The sequence below is a fragment of the Branchiostoma belcheri genome, unplaced genomic scaffold (genome assembly GCF_001625305.1).
Source record: "Branchiostoma belcheri isolate BF01 breed outbred unplaced genomic scaffold, Haploidv18h27 scaffold58, whole genome shotgun sequence".
In the NCBI taxonomy this organism is placed as follows: Eukaryota; Metazoa; Chordata; class Leptocardii; order Amphioxiformes; family Branchiostomatidae; genus Branchiostoma; species Branchiostoma belcheri.
This window is the reverse complement of record NW_017804220.1, coordinates 1,676,522-1,688,963: the sequence shown is the minus strand read 5'-3', so window position 1 is coordinate 1,688,963 and position 12,442 is coordinate 1,676,522. Positions and strand designations below refer to the sequence as shown.

Here is a 12,442-nt window from a genome sequence, read left to right as displayed (position 1 = left end):
CAGCACCGAGGAATTACCGGGGAGCTCCGCTGGTATGGTCACCGGACTAGACAGGGGAAGCGCGCCGCGGCAGCCGGCTTGGTCAGCGTGGATTTTTACTTGGAACAAAATAGGTAAGGTCTTAAACTTAGTTGGTTTCTAAAATCTGTTTGTTATAGTTTTACACTGTTTACCTGGTTACCGGTCACAAACCGTAGAGGTACAGAGGAACCTACGAAGGACCGGTTGAAGCTATTAAAAATGTATGCTTTAATGTTACTTCCTAATGTTATAAATGTGCCATAATCGTATCAGTCTAAATTTTGCAATCACAGCCGTGTTTTTGCAGTGTCACGTCTGCTAGTTGTTGTACTAGTACCCAGTCTCTTTTTTTTTTTCTGTACGAGACTTGTATGTACTTCGTGTTCTGTATATGTATGTTTAGTAAACTTTCCCCTATTTCTGTTCGGAATTCTTGGTATCTTTTAAGCAGACTTTTTCTAGATTTCTATAACTTTTTCTATGTTATTCTGGTGTTCTTGGATCTCGCTATCTTGTCGTCATGTCCCAGGGTATTTCCTTATTGTGGTTCTAAATGGGACATCACTATGTGTGCTATTTATCACCGACAAAGATTCAGTCCTACAACTAGAAAGGCCGACATTTGCTTGGGAGCAAATACAGCATATTTCAGTCCATCTCCCTCCCACGCAAAAGTGGACTATTCCAAACTTACCCCAGTGCAAAACTGGCAAAGGTTCTCAAATAAATGAATTAAATAGTAGCTATATGAGAACAAAGATGCAACAACAAGTACTTTGAATCTCAAAAGCTTTACTAATCTTATTACAGGTATGCAAAAACTAACAATGATGAGATTTGATACATTTTGAAGGTCTTAGGCACATAAAATTGAATGTGTGGGTCATTACGCACCACTTATTAGGTGCAATGTGACCTCAGGTAACCCGCAATGGAACAGGTGTTCCATGGATGGAACCGGCCATTCTTTAGATAGAACATGGAACGGGTATAGCACTTTTGGCCCTTTTTTTGCTGAAAATAGCCATTTAAGTCCCCCAAATGAGTCATTTGGAAGTGATGTATGCCAAATATATGACTGCTATTCTGTAGACACACGTTCAAGGTACCCTTGTACCGAATGTCATATCATTTGGTTGTAATACCAGGGCTCAGGATCCAAAAATCCATTTTTTGTCTAAAAATGCCCCAAAAAAACCTTCATAAAAATTTTTCAAAGGCATGTTTCAAAAAAATGAAAAAAAAAAAACGTCTGGGGGTATTTGCTCACTCTACCTCCATGCCAAATTTCAAGTCATTTGGCTGAATGATGGCGGAGTTGAATCCCTCTGACTGTTTGGCAGGAGGAGGAGGAGAAACATGAGGGAACACAATATATTTCATCCATACCATGGTATGGACTGAAATATAATTACTGCCATGGAGGAACGGTTCTACTAACCCTAGGACATGTATCACTCGCAGTGGTTTTGGGAAATTTTGGTGAGTTCGCTTTTACGATAAGAATTACAAATTATTGTTTACGGATTTGATGGCCGGGCAGAGTATCCATCATAGTCAGCGTCATAGTCAGCGTGACTTGAACGTTTTATTTGTGTGATGTTAGAAATTAAGTTCTTGGTTGTGTCTTCAAAGTTCCGGTGTCAGAATTTGGGCGTTGTTATATCATGACTGATCGATACGTCATTGTTGATCACTGACTCGGAGTTAGAGAAAGTTTAAAGTTGCTTGTTGGCTGGTTACCGCACGAGTGGAGAGAAGTTGGAATTTAAGTTTATTACGCATTAAAAATGTGTGCCACTTGACGTTAACATCCACCGGGATCAAGTTTTTCGGCTTTACTTGATATTCTCGGACTCCTCTTTCCGACAAAACCCTTGTGTTCAAATGAGTGGCTTAGGGATATTTTGCAGGCCCCAGCCAAACTCTGCTGATATGTCAGATCTTTCCAGCTGGCCTTTCTAATCATTGTCGTCCTGTAACTGACCCGGTAAAATACCCCTGGGCGGGCGGGCAGTGCTGACTTCACTCATCTTGTTCTTTGTGTGGTTTATTCCGTCCATTTTGCTTGCAGAATTTGGTCAGTATTTCATTACAGATCCAGCTGGTTGTCTTTATCAGGTATCGACGATCAGTGTTTTAGTGAATTGTTTTTAATAGCTGCTCGTTTTTAGCTGCTGGTTTATGTAAAGTTTGAGCCACCTGACGCCAAGTTCCGCCGGGGTTTTCCGGTCTTACCCTCAATTCTCTACGTCAAGGCTCTTCTGTCCAGTAACCCCGGGCGTTGGTTTTTCTTGTCTTTCCAGTAAATCTCAGACATGCAGCGAGGGATACCCTACTGTTCTACACTGAACACCGGTGCTGGCATATAAGGTTATGCCCTGTCCGCGCTAAACTGCCCGCACCTGCCAACGACTCGGGGTTCCGAACAGTGGAGACCATCTCAGTGCACGGAGAAGGTTTCAGTACGTCATATACTCATCTCTAGGTCAACGCCATTTTGGTTTTAACAATAATACTATTCACACAATTGCAAGTTGATATTATTTCCGCGTATTCTGTACATATGTGTAGTTTACCTGCTGACATCCCAACATAATAAGGTCCAAGTTTCACATCGTGGTCACGCTGAACGCTGAAGAACTATGCTGAATAACGCGACCCTAGCATGCAACAAACTTCGCTAACCAGTACTACATTGTTTCTTTCAGCTCTACATGACGACAAACACAACAGTTACTCAAGAATACAATCAAAAAGTGGAACAAAATACCAGGTGAGTGCCTAACCATCCTTATTTTATGCAATAGTGTTCATAATCACGATGGTTAAGCAATGTTCGCATCTCTATATAGTACTTCTTTCACAATAAGCTGTGTGACTTTTGAAATACGGTAACATGTTTACTATGATGTCATTGCTGGGAAAACAGTGTAGCCTGGGTGCCAGGCCCTGTGACACGATACTCCATTCAGTCGGGGAAACCACACGCCCGGAACCCAGAATAGATACTCTAGATAAATTGAAGAAGGATGCCAGCTCCGAAACTGGGGCGTGTTGGGCGATATAGATGCCCGATCGAGAGACTCAGAAAAAAAACACTTTCTTTCTCCTAAGCGAGGAGGTAAGCTCCTTGTTCTAAGTGCTAGGGTCTGGCACATATGCTAGTCATAATGAAATTATATATATTACCTGGCAGCAGAAAATCTCACACGGCATGTATACTTCATGCAAATTTCATTGCCAGAAAAGGGTGTATTTATGTGTCCACTTCATTGCATTCTTTTAATTAATCGACTCACATTGCATATTTACATTTATGTGTAAAGCATGACCCCAAATCTTGTTGATTTAAGTTAGTCCTAGCTGGTCAAAGTTGGCATAGATTCATTTATGCTCTGTTCTCTGTTTATACCACAGGCAGACTTCGGCATGTCCACCCTGAGATGCAGACTACAGCAGGAATTTACTGGCTAGCACGAAACCCAGTCGTGAAAGGATTGGGGTGTGCATTCATGTTTTTCACGCAAGAAAGTTGAAAAACAAGCACTGCAGCTGAATGCAACAGCATCGTGAAAGCAAAGAAAAAAAATAATAAAAAAGCAAGACTTACACAAACATGCATACATTGTGTGTTACATAGAAAACACACAAGTGAATAAAATTCCTTACACAAAACATCACTATTACATGTATCACACAGGTAAGTTATAAAAAAACGACCAGCATCATATAGTTGAAACTAAAAACATATTTGAAGCATTATAAGCTTGAATATGCTGCACCTTGTTCTTTCTTATGAGCAACAAAATTTGTTCTTTCTTGATAGAAGAAAGCATATTTGAAATATCAATAAAGATAATCATTAATATTCTGTGTGCAAAAAGGCACAGTTTGCCCGAAAAGGTGCTTTTTGCATGCATGGTAACATAGGCCTTTCCTGCTGGGTCCGAAGACATAAGGCCGGAGGCTACCTCAAAACCAATTCCCCAGGGAATGCATTCGTAAAATTTTCTAAATTCTTTCAGCTTGATCGTAATATACTGTAAAAATGCCTCCGCCCCTGAGGCGTCGCCAAAAAAATTATATCTGATTTTCTTTTGGGGTCCGCGCGGACCCCAGCCGGCTTTCGATCATAATGGATACACTGGCGTTCTTATATATTACCTTATTTCCGTTTTTATATGTTTTTATGCATTCATCGTATGTCTACCAAGTTTTCAGAGAATGGTGTAGTAATAGAATTAAATTTTAATAACTTTGGTGTAATTATGACGTCATATGACGTCAGAGCTAATAACATAGTCCGCCATATTGGATTTTGACCAATGACGTCATCAAATTAGCATATTCTATGAATACTAAATGATTTAACTTATATTTAATTATGTAAGATGTTATTAATGTTGGAAAAGAAGTGTAATTTTATATAAAACTCAGAAAATTTTATGTTTAAACCAAAATTACTTCTATTTTCGAAAAAACTACCCGTTGCCATGGCAACACAAAAAAAACATCAACTTACTAGTACAAAACTAATATGAACTTTTTTCCAGAGACATTTTAGGAAAGGTCTCCAAATTTGATACTTCTAGCGCAAGCCGTTTAGCCGCTATCTGAGATCAAAGTTGGGCCTCAAAAGCCCCTTCAGTCTGAAATGGGTTTAAAAATCGGGTATTTCTTCTTGCCTTCTTTTCTTCACCAAAAAATAGAAAAAGTTCAAAATGTATGATTTTTGTATGTAATGTGGACACAGAGGTTTCCACATCAGTTTGCAAAACAATTGAGCTGGTAGCATGTTGATAATTTCTAAAAATTAGCAAAAAACTGTTCTGGGGTCCGCGCGGACCCCAGGTGTACAGATTAATCAGTCCGGGAAGGTGTTCTGTTGAGGGTTAATCATTACATGCATCTAGCCTCTAGGTAGCTGCCACCTTACAGACTTTTGTATTGCACCATCACATTGTCACTCATACGATGTAAGCAAACAACAGCTAATGCTTCTTCATGTAATTATTACATTGAATCACAAATGCTACGATACATTTACAAATGATATGCCAGATTTACGGTACCAACTATGAGCATTACATTCATTGAGTGGTGATCTAATGTTTATGATATGTTACTTTCAGCGTAGGTACCTTTAAGTTCACAGACGTCTGGAAAATAATTCTATTAGGTTGGTGGAACATAGGATATTGGAGTTTTTTTCACACAACCAGTAGTGTTTCTCATCTGCTTACCTTACGATGTCTGTCTAACACCTTCCTCAGAGCTCCTGTCTGGAGTGTTGCTTCTCGCCGCTTTAAGTAGCCGATGTAGGGGGGGGGGGGATACAAAATTAGGCCACACCGATTTAATTTTATGGATGACATCCGAGCGCGCATTGATTTTCGCCCGATCTCAAAAAAAAAAAAATTCCGAGGCTCTGGCCCGGCTTTAGGCCTGGGTAGTGCATGGTGGTGATAACTCTGGTTGACGGCAGCCAGGCTACCGAAGCTCCAAGACTCAAGAACTCAGTACATACGTACAGCAGTGTCGATTCTTATATTCCGCAAAAATCCAGCATGTGTCGGCCTGTCGTATACGTCGCTATGTAATGCGCCAAATTCACAATACCAGGTTTGTATTCCTGTGGTTTTGTAGCATTTTTATTTTTGGCCTGATTTTTATTTTTTTCGCCCGCGCGCACTAGTTTGGGGGTCTTCAGAGGATGTCATCCATAAAATTAAATCGGTGTGGCCTTAGCCACGTTTGGGATTGTGTTCTCACGGTAGGGGGGATACAAAATTAGCCACGTTTGGGATTGTGTTCTCACGGTAGGGGGGGTACAAAATTAGCCACGTTTGGGATTGTGTTCTCACGGTAGGGGGGGTACAAAATTAGCCACGTTTGGGATTGTGTTCTCACGGTAGGGGGGATACAAAATTAGCCACGTTTGGGATTGTGTTCTCACGGTAGGGGGGATACAAAATTAGCCACGTTTGGGATTGTGTTCTCACGGTAGGGGGGATACAAAATTAGCCACGTTTGGGATTGTGTTCTCACGGTAGGGGGAATACAAAATTAGCCACGTTTGGGATTGTGTTCTCACGGCAAAAGCGCCACCTATACCAGCTACATATAGCGGTGAGAAACAGCACTCCAGTCAGAACCTCTGAAGAAGATGTCTGACAGGCATCGAAACGTAAGCAGGAGAGAGACATTACTGGCAGTGTAAAAGAAACTCCAATATCAGATATTTATTATTTTCTATTCCAGATGTGGAGACTTCTGACACGTCGCAAGCATTTGATATCAGGTGGCTCGGTCTTCTGGGCATCTTCCCTGTCATCATATTGATAGCGATTGCTATAGCGATACAAACCCAAAAGAAGAGGGAAAAGAAACGAATGGCAAAAAGAAAGGCTAGAAAGCAGACCTGGCCCTACGTACGAAATATGAACTCCTTACGAACACTTTAAAGGGGCATTATGTAACATTTTTGCACCAAAAATTGAAACATTTTAATTGAAATTTTCATCTTCATCAATCTGTATTACATCATTAATGTCATTTACTTCTACTTTTCAACATATTTGTGCAATTATTACACACTTCGTCTTTATTGTTGACACTAAAACAGCCCACACGAGGTTCATTTTGTGCCACAACCAAAACTGAAAGAATGTAAACAAACATGGCTAACAGCTGTGTTTCCAGCTTTTATACCAATCGTATGGTGTAATATTTTGGCACCTCCACTTCCTGAATGACACTTGGAAATTGACTAGGGTTGATTCAACTTACTTTGTGAAGAAGTGAGACGATCGAACCGACATGAGCAAATTGATATGTCTGCTTGTCATATTATATAAGGATGCACTTAATGCACGTACTTTATAAGAATTAAGCCTGTTTGATATGATTCAAGCTTGTTTGATATTATCTAAGTCGCTTAATATTAGGAGGGCTGATGTCAAAATAAAATGGCATTGATAGCACCAAATTTAATAAGTGAATTAAAACAAAATAACTTGTGTATAGCAAGATATATATCTTGAAAGCATAGAAGAAACAGTTGTATTTAGATTGTTTGATATTATTAATGGTAGGAATAGTAGCTTTTAAACCAAGCGGTTTTATATTCACCTTTATCTTATACCTGATATGAAGATTTTTCCATCCCATACAGTGCCAGCAGCATAAAGTTCAAAATAGTTTAAGAAATCAATATGTATATAGAAACCAGTAGATTTAGATTCTAATACCCGCAATATAATCTTCAATGTGTGTAACAACTTTGGCAGAGAAATCATTGTCACTATTTTCATATCATTTAATAATTTAAAAATAGTCGAAGAAAGAAGTCTTTGGTGGCGGGAGATACATATCAGAATAAACTATATAGATTTATTTCAAATTCAACAGTCTGAAGTTTCTTTATTATTCATTGTGTACCTGCGTATAATTTGTATTATCATATAGCCAGATGGCGTTGACCAATAGGAAGCCCCCCTTTTTATATTGATTATGACACCATAATGCCACAGTAAGCATGATACAAGTATTGCAAAATCATCCCAAGTGTGTATTATTTCACAAGTGTGCCTTTGATGCAGAATAATGCACACTTGAGAGCAAACCATTATGTAGGGGGTGTTGATTTTTTTTGCTAACATTTGTAGCATGTTTACTTGTTGAATTGAAATGTTAACCGTCTTGTCATTAAGCAATTTTGAAAGCAGTGCAAAGCATGATGGAGAAGAAAGAGATAGTAAAAACAACAACAAGACAGAGAAATACAAGAAGACAGAGAAAGTACCGAGAACGTATTGCATCGAACGCGTGAACGAGTGACGTTGACTTAGTTTATAAGAACGTCGAGATTACCTCATTGCGAAGGTATTTTAAATAGGAAAGAAATCTGTCGAATCCACCGTGAGTTAAAGCTGCAAAACGACCAAAACAAGTATCTTGCCGCGGATGGATATCTCCTTCTCTATTGTACATTCATATGCATATCCATCGGACTATTTACGTGCATACGAGCACAGAAACAGATACAAGTACTTAACATACATATATTGACAGGATATCAACGTCAGTAATACACACCTATCAAATGCGGAGGACCCCCCCCCCTTCCAATAAAAAAAAGTAAATTCCGCCAGATCCTGTGCCGACCGAGTGCTGGCACTCTCCCAAAAATAAACGCCATTCGCACGCAAGAGGGTTGGCATCTACCAGACCATATAACAATGCCCTTCGGCAATGTTGAGCTTGAGTCTGGGGACCGGAATTTGACCCTTACCTCAGTCAGACTGAAAGTCATTGTGAGAACGCCATTATTCCAGACGAGATCTCAAGATCCGGTCTCATTCAACCTCAGTCTTCAAAACACAGGTGAATCTTAGAGAGATATTGGAAGTATTTTGTGTGCACATGTGGGGGGGGGGTAGTTCAGTCATAGTACGCCGTGCTACGACCGAGTTTTATAACTTATAACGTCGTTTTCCTTTCTTCCTCTGTGGTAAGATAAGACCACGGAACTTTGTCCACTGAGTGGTCCAACTGAGGTAGAATTTCAGGGGACAGCTCATGTACCTTTCGCTGGACCCTTTAGTCGTCAATTTAGTAGAATACTAGTATCCGTTTGTTATACAATGGTGGCTGCCCTTTTTCGTCAGGCGTAATCAGGCCTTTTTAATCTTCGTAATCCGTAAGCAGCACCCCCAATTCGTAATCAGTACATTAGCCGCATAGCGTAAAGTCGTAGTCAGCTCTGAGAATTTAACCTACATAATTCGTAATCGGCGGCGACAACTTTGTGTAATTTGTAATCGCTACCCCCCATGCAGGCCCTCATGCTAAAGGTCCGATATATTTGGCTTTGTTACAGTATGTTGCACGCCTACGGGCAAACCGTGTCACAGCATAATTATAGTACCATTATAGTAGAGGTAGCCGTGTCAAGAGAACAAAGATCGAAATGTGTACGTGATCATTTTATGACTCGTACGTATGTGACGCTGTTCAGAAAACAACAACAACGTAACAAGTGCTCCGTAAAAATCGGCCATAATTCATTGAAATGATAAAGATAAAATTCTGTCTTCTAGGTGCAGGTCTGTAACCATGGCGACAGACACTCGGAAGCGCGTTGCCCTGGTAACGGGAGGCGGGAGCGGCATCGGTCGTGCCACGGCTGTCCGGTTTGCTGAGCTCGGGTGCAGCTGTGTGGTGGCTGATATCGACGAGCCGAGCGCCAAGGAGGGAGACACTGGGCATGCTCCAAACTCCGGGGATCGCCGTCCAGGTAGACGTTACCATGGCGACAAGCGTGGAAGCCATGGTAACCGCCGCGGTTCAGCACTTCGGGCGGATCGACTGCGCCTTCAACTGCGCCGGGATCATGGGAACTCCCGCCAAAATCGTGGACACTCCCGAGGAAGAGTTCGACCGCGTCATGGCCGTGAACGCCAAGGGCGTGTGGCTGTGTCTGAAGTACGAGGTCGCCCAGATGCTTCAGCAGGATCCCGTCGTGAGCGACCCGGCTAGATGGGCCGACAAGCCGGACGTGTGCCGCTTCCGCGGGGCGCGGGGCAGTATCGTCAACGCCTGCAGTATGGCAGGTCTAGTCCCATTCATGTACACGATCCCCTACTGCGCGTCCAAGTTTGCCGTCCTTGGGCTGACCCAGACAGCCGCGTTGGAGTACGCCAAGGACGGGATACGCGTCAACGCCGTCTGTCCAGGCCCCGTTGCCACCCCATGCTAGATCGGCTGTGGGAACTGTCGCCACCGGATTTTCGGGAGATGCAGGACCCGAAGATGATTCCTGTCGGTCGCTTCGCGGCGCCCAAGGAGGTTGCTGAGGCAGTGTGCTGGCTCTGCAGCGACGCCTGCCCCTTCACTACGGGAGAGCACCTGAAAATTGCGGGGGGACTGTGAAGGGTGCTTCTCAACTTACACTCGGCCTCCAGGGCTCAGGGCACAGAACACTAATTCAAAGTCCCACAGAATTGCATTGTTAACACTTTAGGAATAAACTGTCAAAAACCACCTACCTGGGTGTTGAACTATGGAAGTCACATTGACAGGGTAGTCCAACCTCCAAAATGTCCATTTAGTCGAAACAAGAAATGCTTTTGAAAAAGCTGGCCTTTCGCTTAGTTTGTGTTTGCAAAGTTTTAATGAATGAGATTGAAGATATTTGATATTTGATAATTTTAATGGGGTAAAAGGTAGAAGAGTCTACCTCTACTTGCATCATTAAAACTGTCTCACATTGATGGTTGTTTGCGGATAATGTTACTTTTGTTAGTTTTACTTTAGACATTCTTGACAAAAACAGGAACTGTTGTCACTTTCATCATTATAATTAAGTCAAGTGTAAGTACCAAGTCTGCTACATTGGCAGCTCTGGCAATGTTTGGTCAGGTGTAAGGTGTGTGTCTGTTTCGTAGAGATTCTGACAGTATATTTTGCTTTGGTAAAGTGCGATTTCATATGCAACACAACTGATATTTCACTTTCAATGAAGATAGCTCTCGTGTTGTGTTGATGACACCGTTTGCAAATCTAGTGTGATGTATAATGTTTTGTGCACCATACCTTTTGAATATTAATTTTCTGGCGATAATTAGACAGGATGCTAAAACCAGTGTCCGGAGATCATATAGTTTTCCCACGTGCCTTACGGTTCTCCGGGACCAAATGATTTCCTCTTCGCCTGCAGCTCAGGAAAGAAAAAAAATTCCTCCCAAAATTTGATTATTCAAGCGCTGCAGAACCAGAATGACAGTTCTGTAAGACAACCACTGCTGTTTATAATTATCACTGCGGCGTCGTCTGGAACAGAGATATCTGTTCAATATCCAACATTCCGTTTACGTCTCTTCCATCGTTCCCATTATTCCACTGCGTCCTACATGCATCCCTAATTATGCACTACGTATATAATAGAACAAGTCAATAAAGTTGCAAATGTAACTCTGATAGTCAGTCATATATTATTATTAGCTGTCATTTTGGATGAGCCAGATTTGCTCTGTATTTTTTATTATTTTTAAAAGCACATATTGCATATGGCAGAAACACCAATAACATACAGTCACAAAGTATATTTGATGTATAGTAGAATGTTTTATTGTGTAAAATACAAAGTAGCTTTGAAATTTGAGAATCTACCTGATTTTGTAAAATATGGTCGGCACTCTTAATTTTGATTTGATATCATTATTAGGTGAACAAGAATTATGCATGTAAATTTATAAAAATTGCATAAACTTGTACATGCCACATATTTCGTGAGAAGGTGCCCTTAAAGAAAAAAATAATGGAAAGCACATTGAAGCAAAAGTATCCTGGTGTGCTCTAGAACAGATTGCTACATTTAAATAGATGTATAGAGAAAGTTTATTGCAACTTCATGCACGAGGGCTAATTGCAAGAACATGCTAACAAACATAGACAGTAAAAATTATAATAGTTAATGCTAATGCTACTTTAGATATAGTTATTGTTGGGTTTGATTTCTATTCCATGTGCAGTGGGTATTTTGCGAGATATATGAATTGGGAGGTGTTAATAGAAATGCGTTTTTTTGTACACTGGGAAGGTGAATGAAGCTAGGGAACATTTTGTTGACCATTTCAAAAACTTATCTCTTTCGGTGCTAGCATGCTATAATTAGGGCAATGACAAATAAAGTGCACGTCATCCTCCACTGCATTTCCTGTACAATATTTATTATATATTCTGTCGTTGGAGACAATGGTTTGTATCTACCCTTTTCTATTTCTAATGTATGTATAAGCGACAGAAAATACAGACTTTATTTTACAGATCAATGCCATGTAAATAGTTTGAAATAAGCCTGGCTGCTACAACTTTATTTAGACACTACTTTAATACTGTTACTAACATTACTTACTTGTTATGACCTAGCGAAAAGTACCTTCAATATGGTCTTCAATATTTCGACCTTACCACCAATCATGTAGCACAATATGCGCCATTCTCAGTGTTCTTACTGTCCTGGCGGTTTTTCTCTGAAAGCAAGGCAACATCGCTAGAGGTACTTTCTTGACTGTCCGCTGCATTTCGATAGACCGTTTCGTTCACAGTGTTCTTTCTGTCCTGGCGGTTTTTCTCCGACAGCGAGGCAACACCACTAGCGGTACTTTCTTGACTGTCCGCTGCGTTTTGGTAGACCGTTTCGTTGCTGGTGGACTGAACAGCACTGCCACCTTCTTCTGCCACATCTGTCATTTCATCATCAGTGACTGTTGGTACAGGTACATGGGTTCCCTTTGGAATCGTTTCCATTTTGCAAACGCCGTGCGAAATGTCCAGTAGTCCAGGAGTTTGGGAAGTTCCTATTTCCTCAGTCACCAATTGTGGTGAGTCAGAGACACTCGGCTGCAATGAGCTG

At 41.0% G+C, this 12,442-nt stretch overlaps 1 protein-coding gene and 1 pseudogene across 1 annotated transcript; both read left to right on the top strand.

The window, feature by feature from the left end:
- Positions 1-9: 9 nt before the first annotated feature.
- LOC109481872 lies at positions 10-3,595 on the top strand. Its single transcript, XM_019784503.1, has 4 exons — positions 10-113; positions 2,328-2,486; positions 2,733-2,797; positions 3,442-3,595. Exons 1-4 carry the CDS (start codon positions 35-37, stop codon positions 3,496-3,498), a joined length of 360 nt encoding a protein of 119 aa, XP_019640062.1. The 5' UTR covers positions 10-34; the 3' UTR covers positions 3,499-3,595.
- Positions 3,596-9,141: 5,546 nt separating this feature from the next.
- On the top strand, positions 9,142-9,957 carry LOC109481861 (annotated as a pseudogene).
- The last annotated feature ends 2,485 nt before the right edge of the window (positions 9,958-12,442 follow it).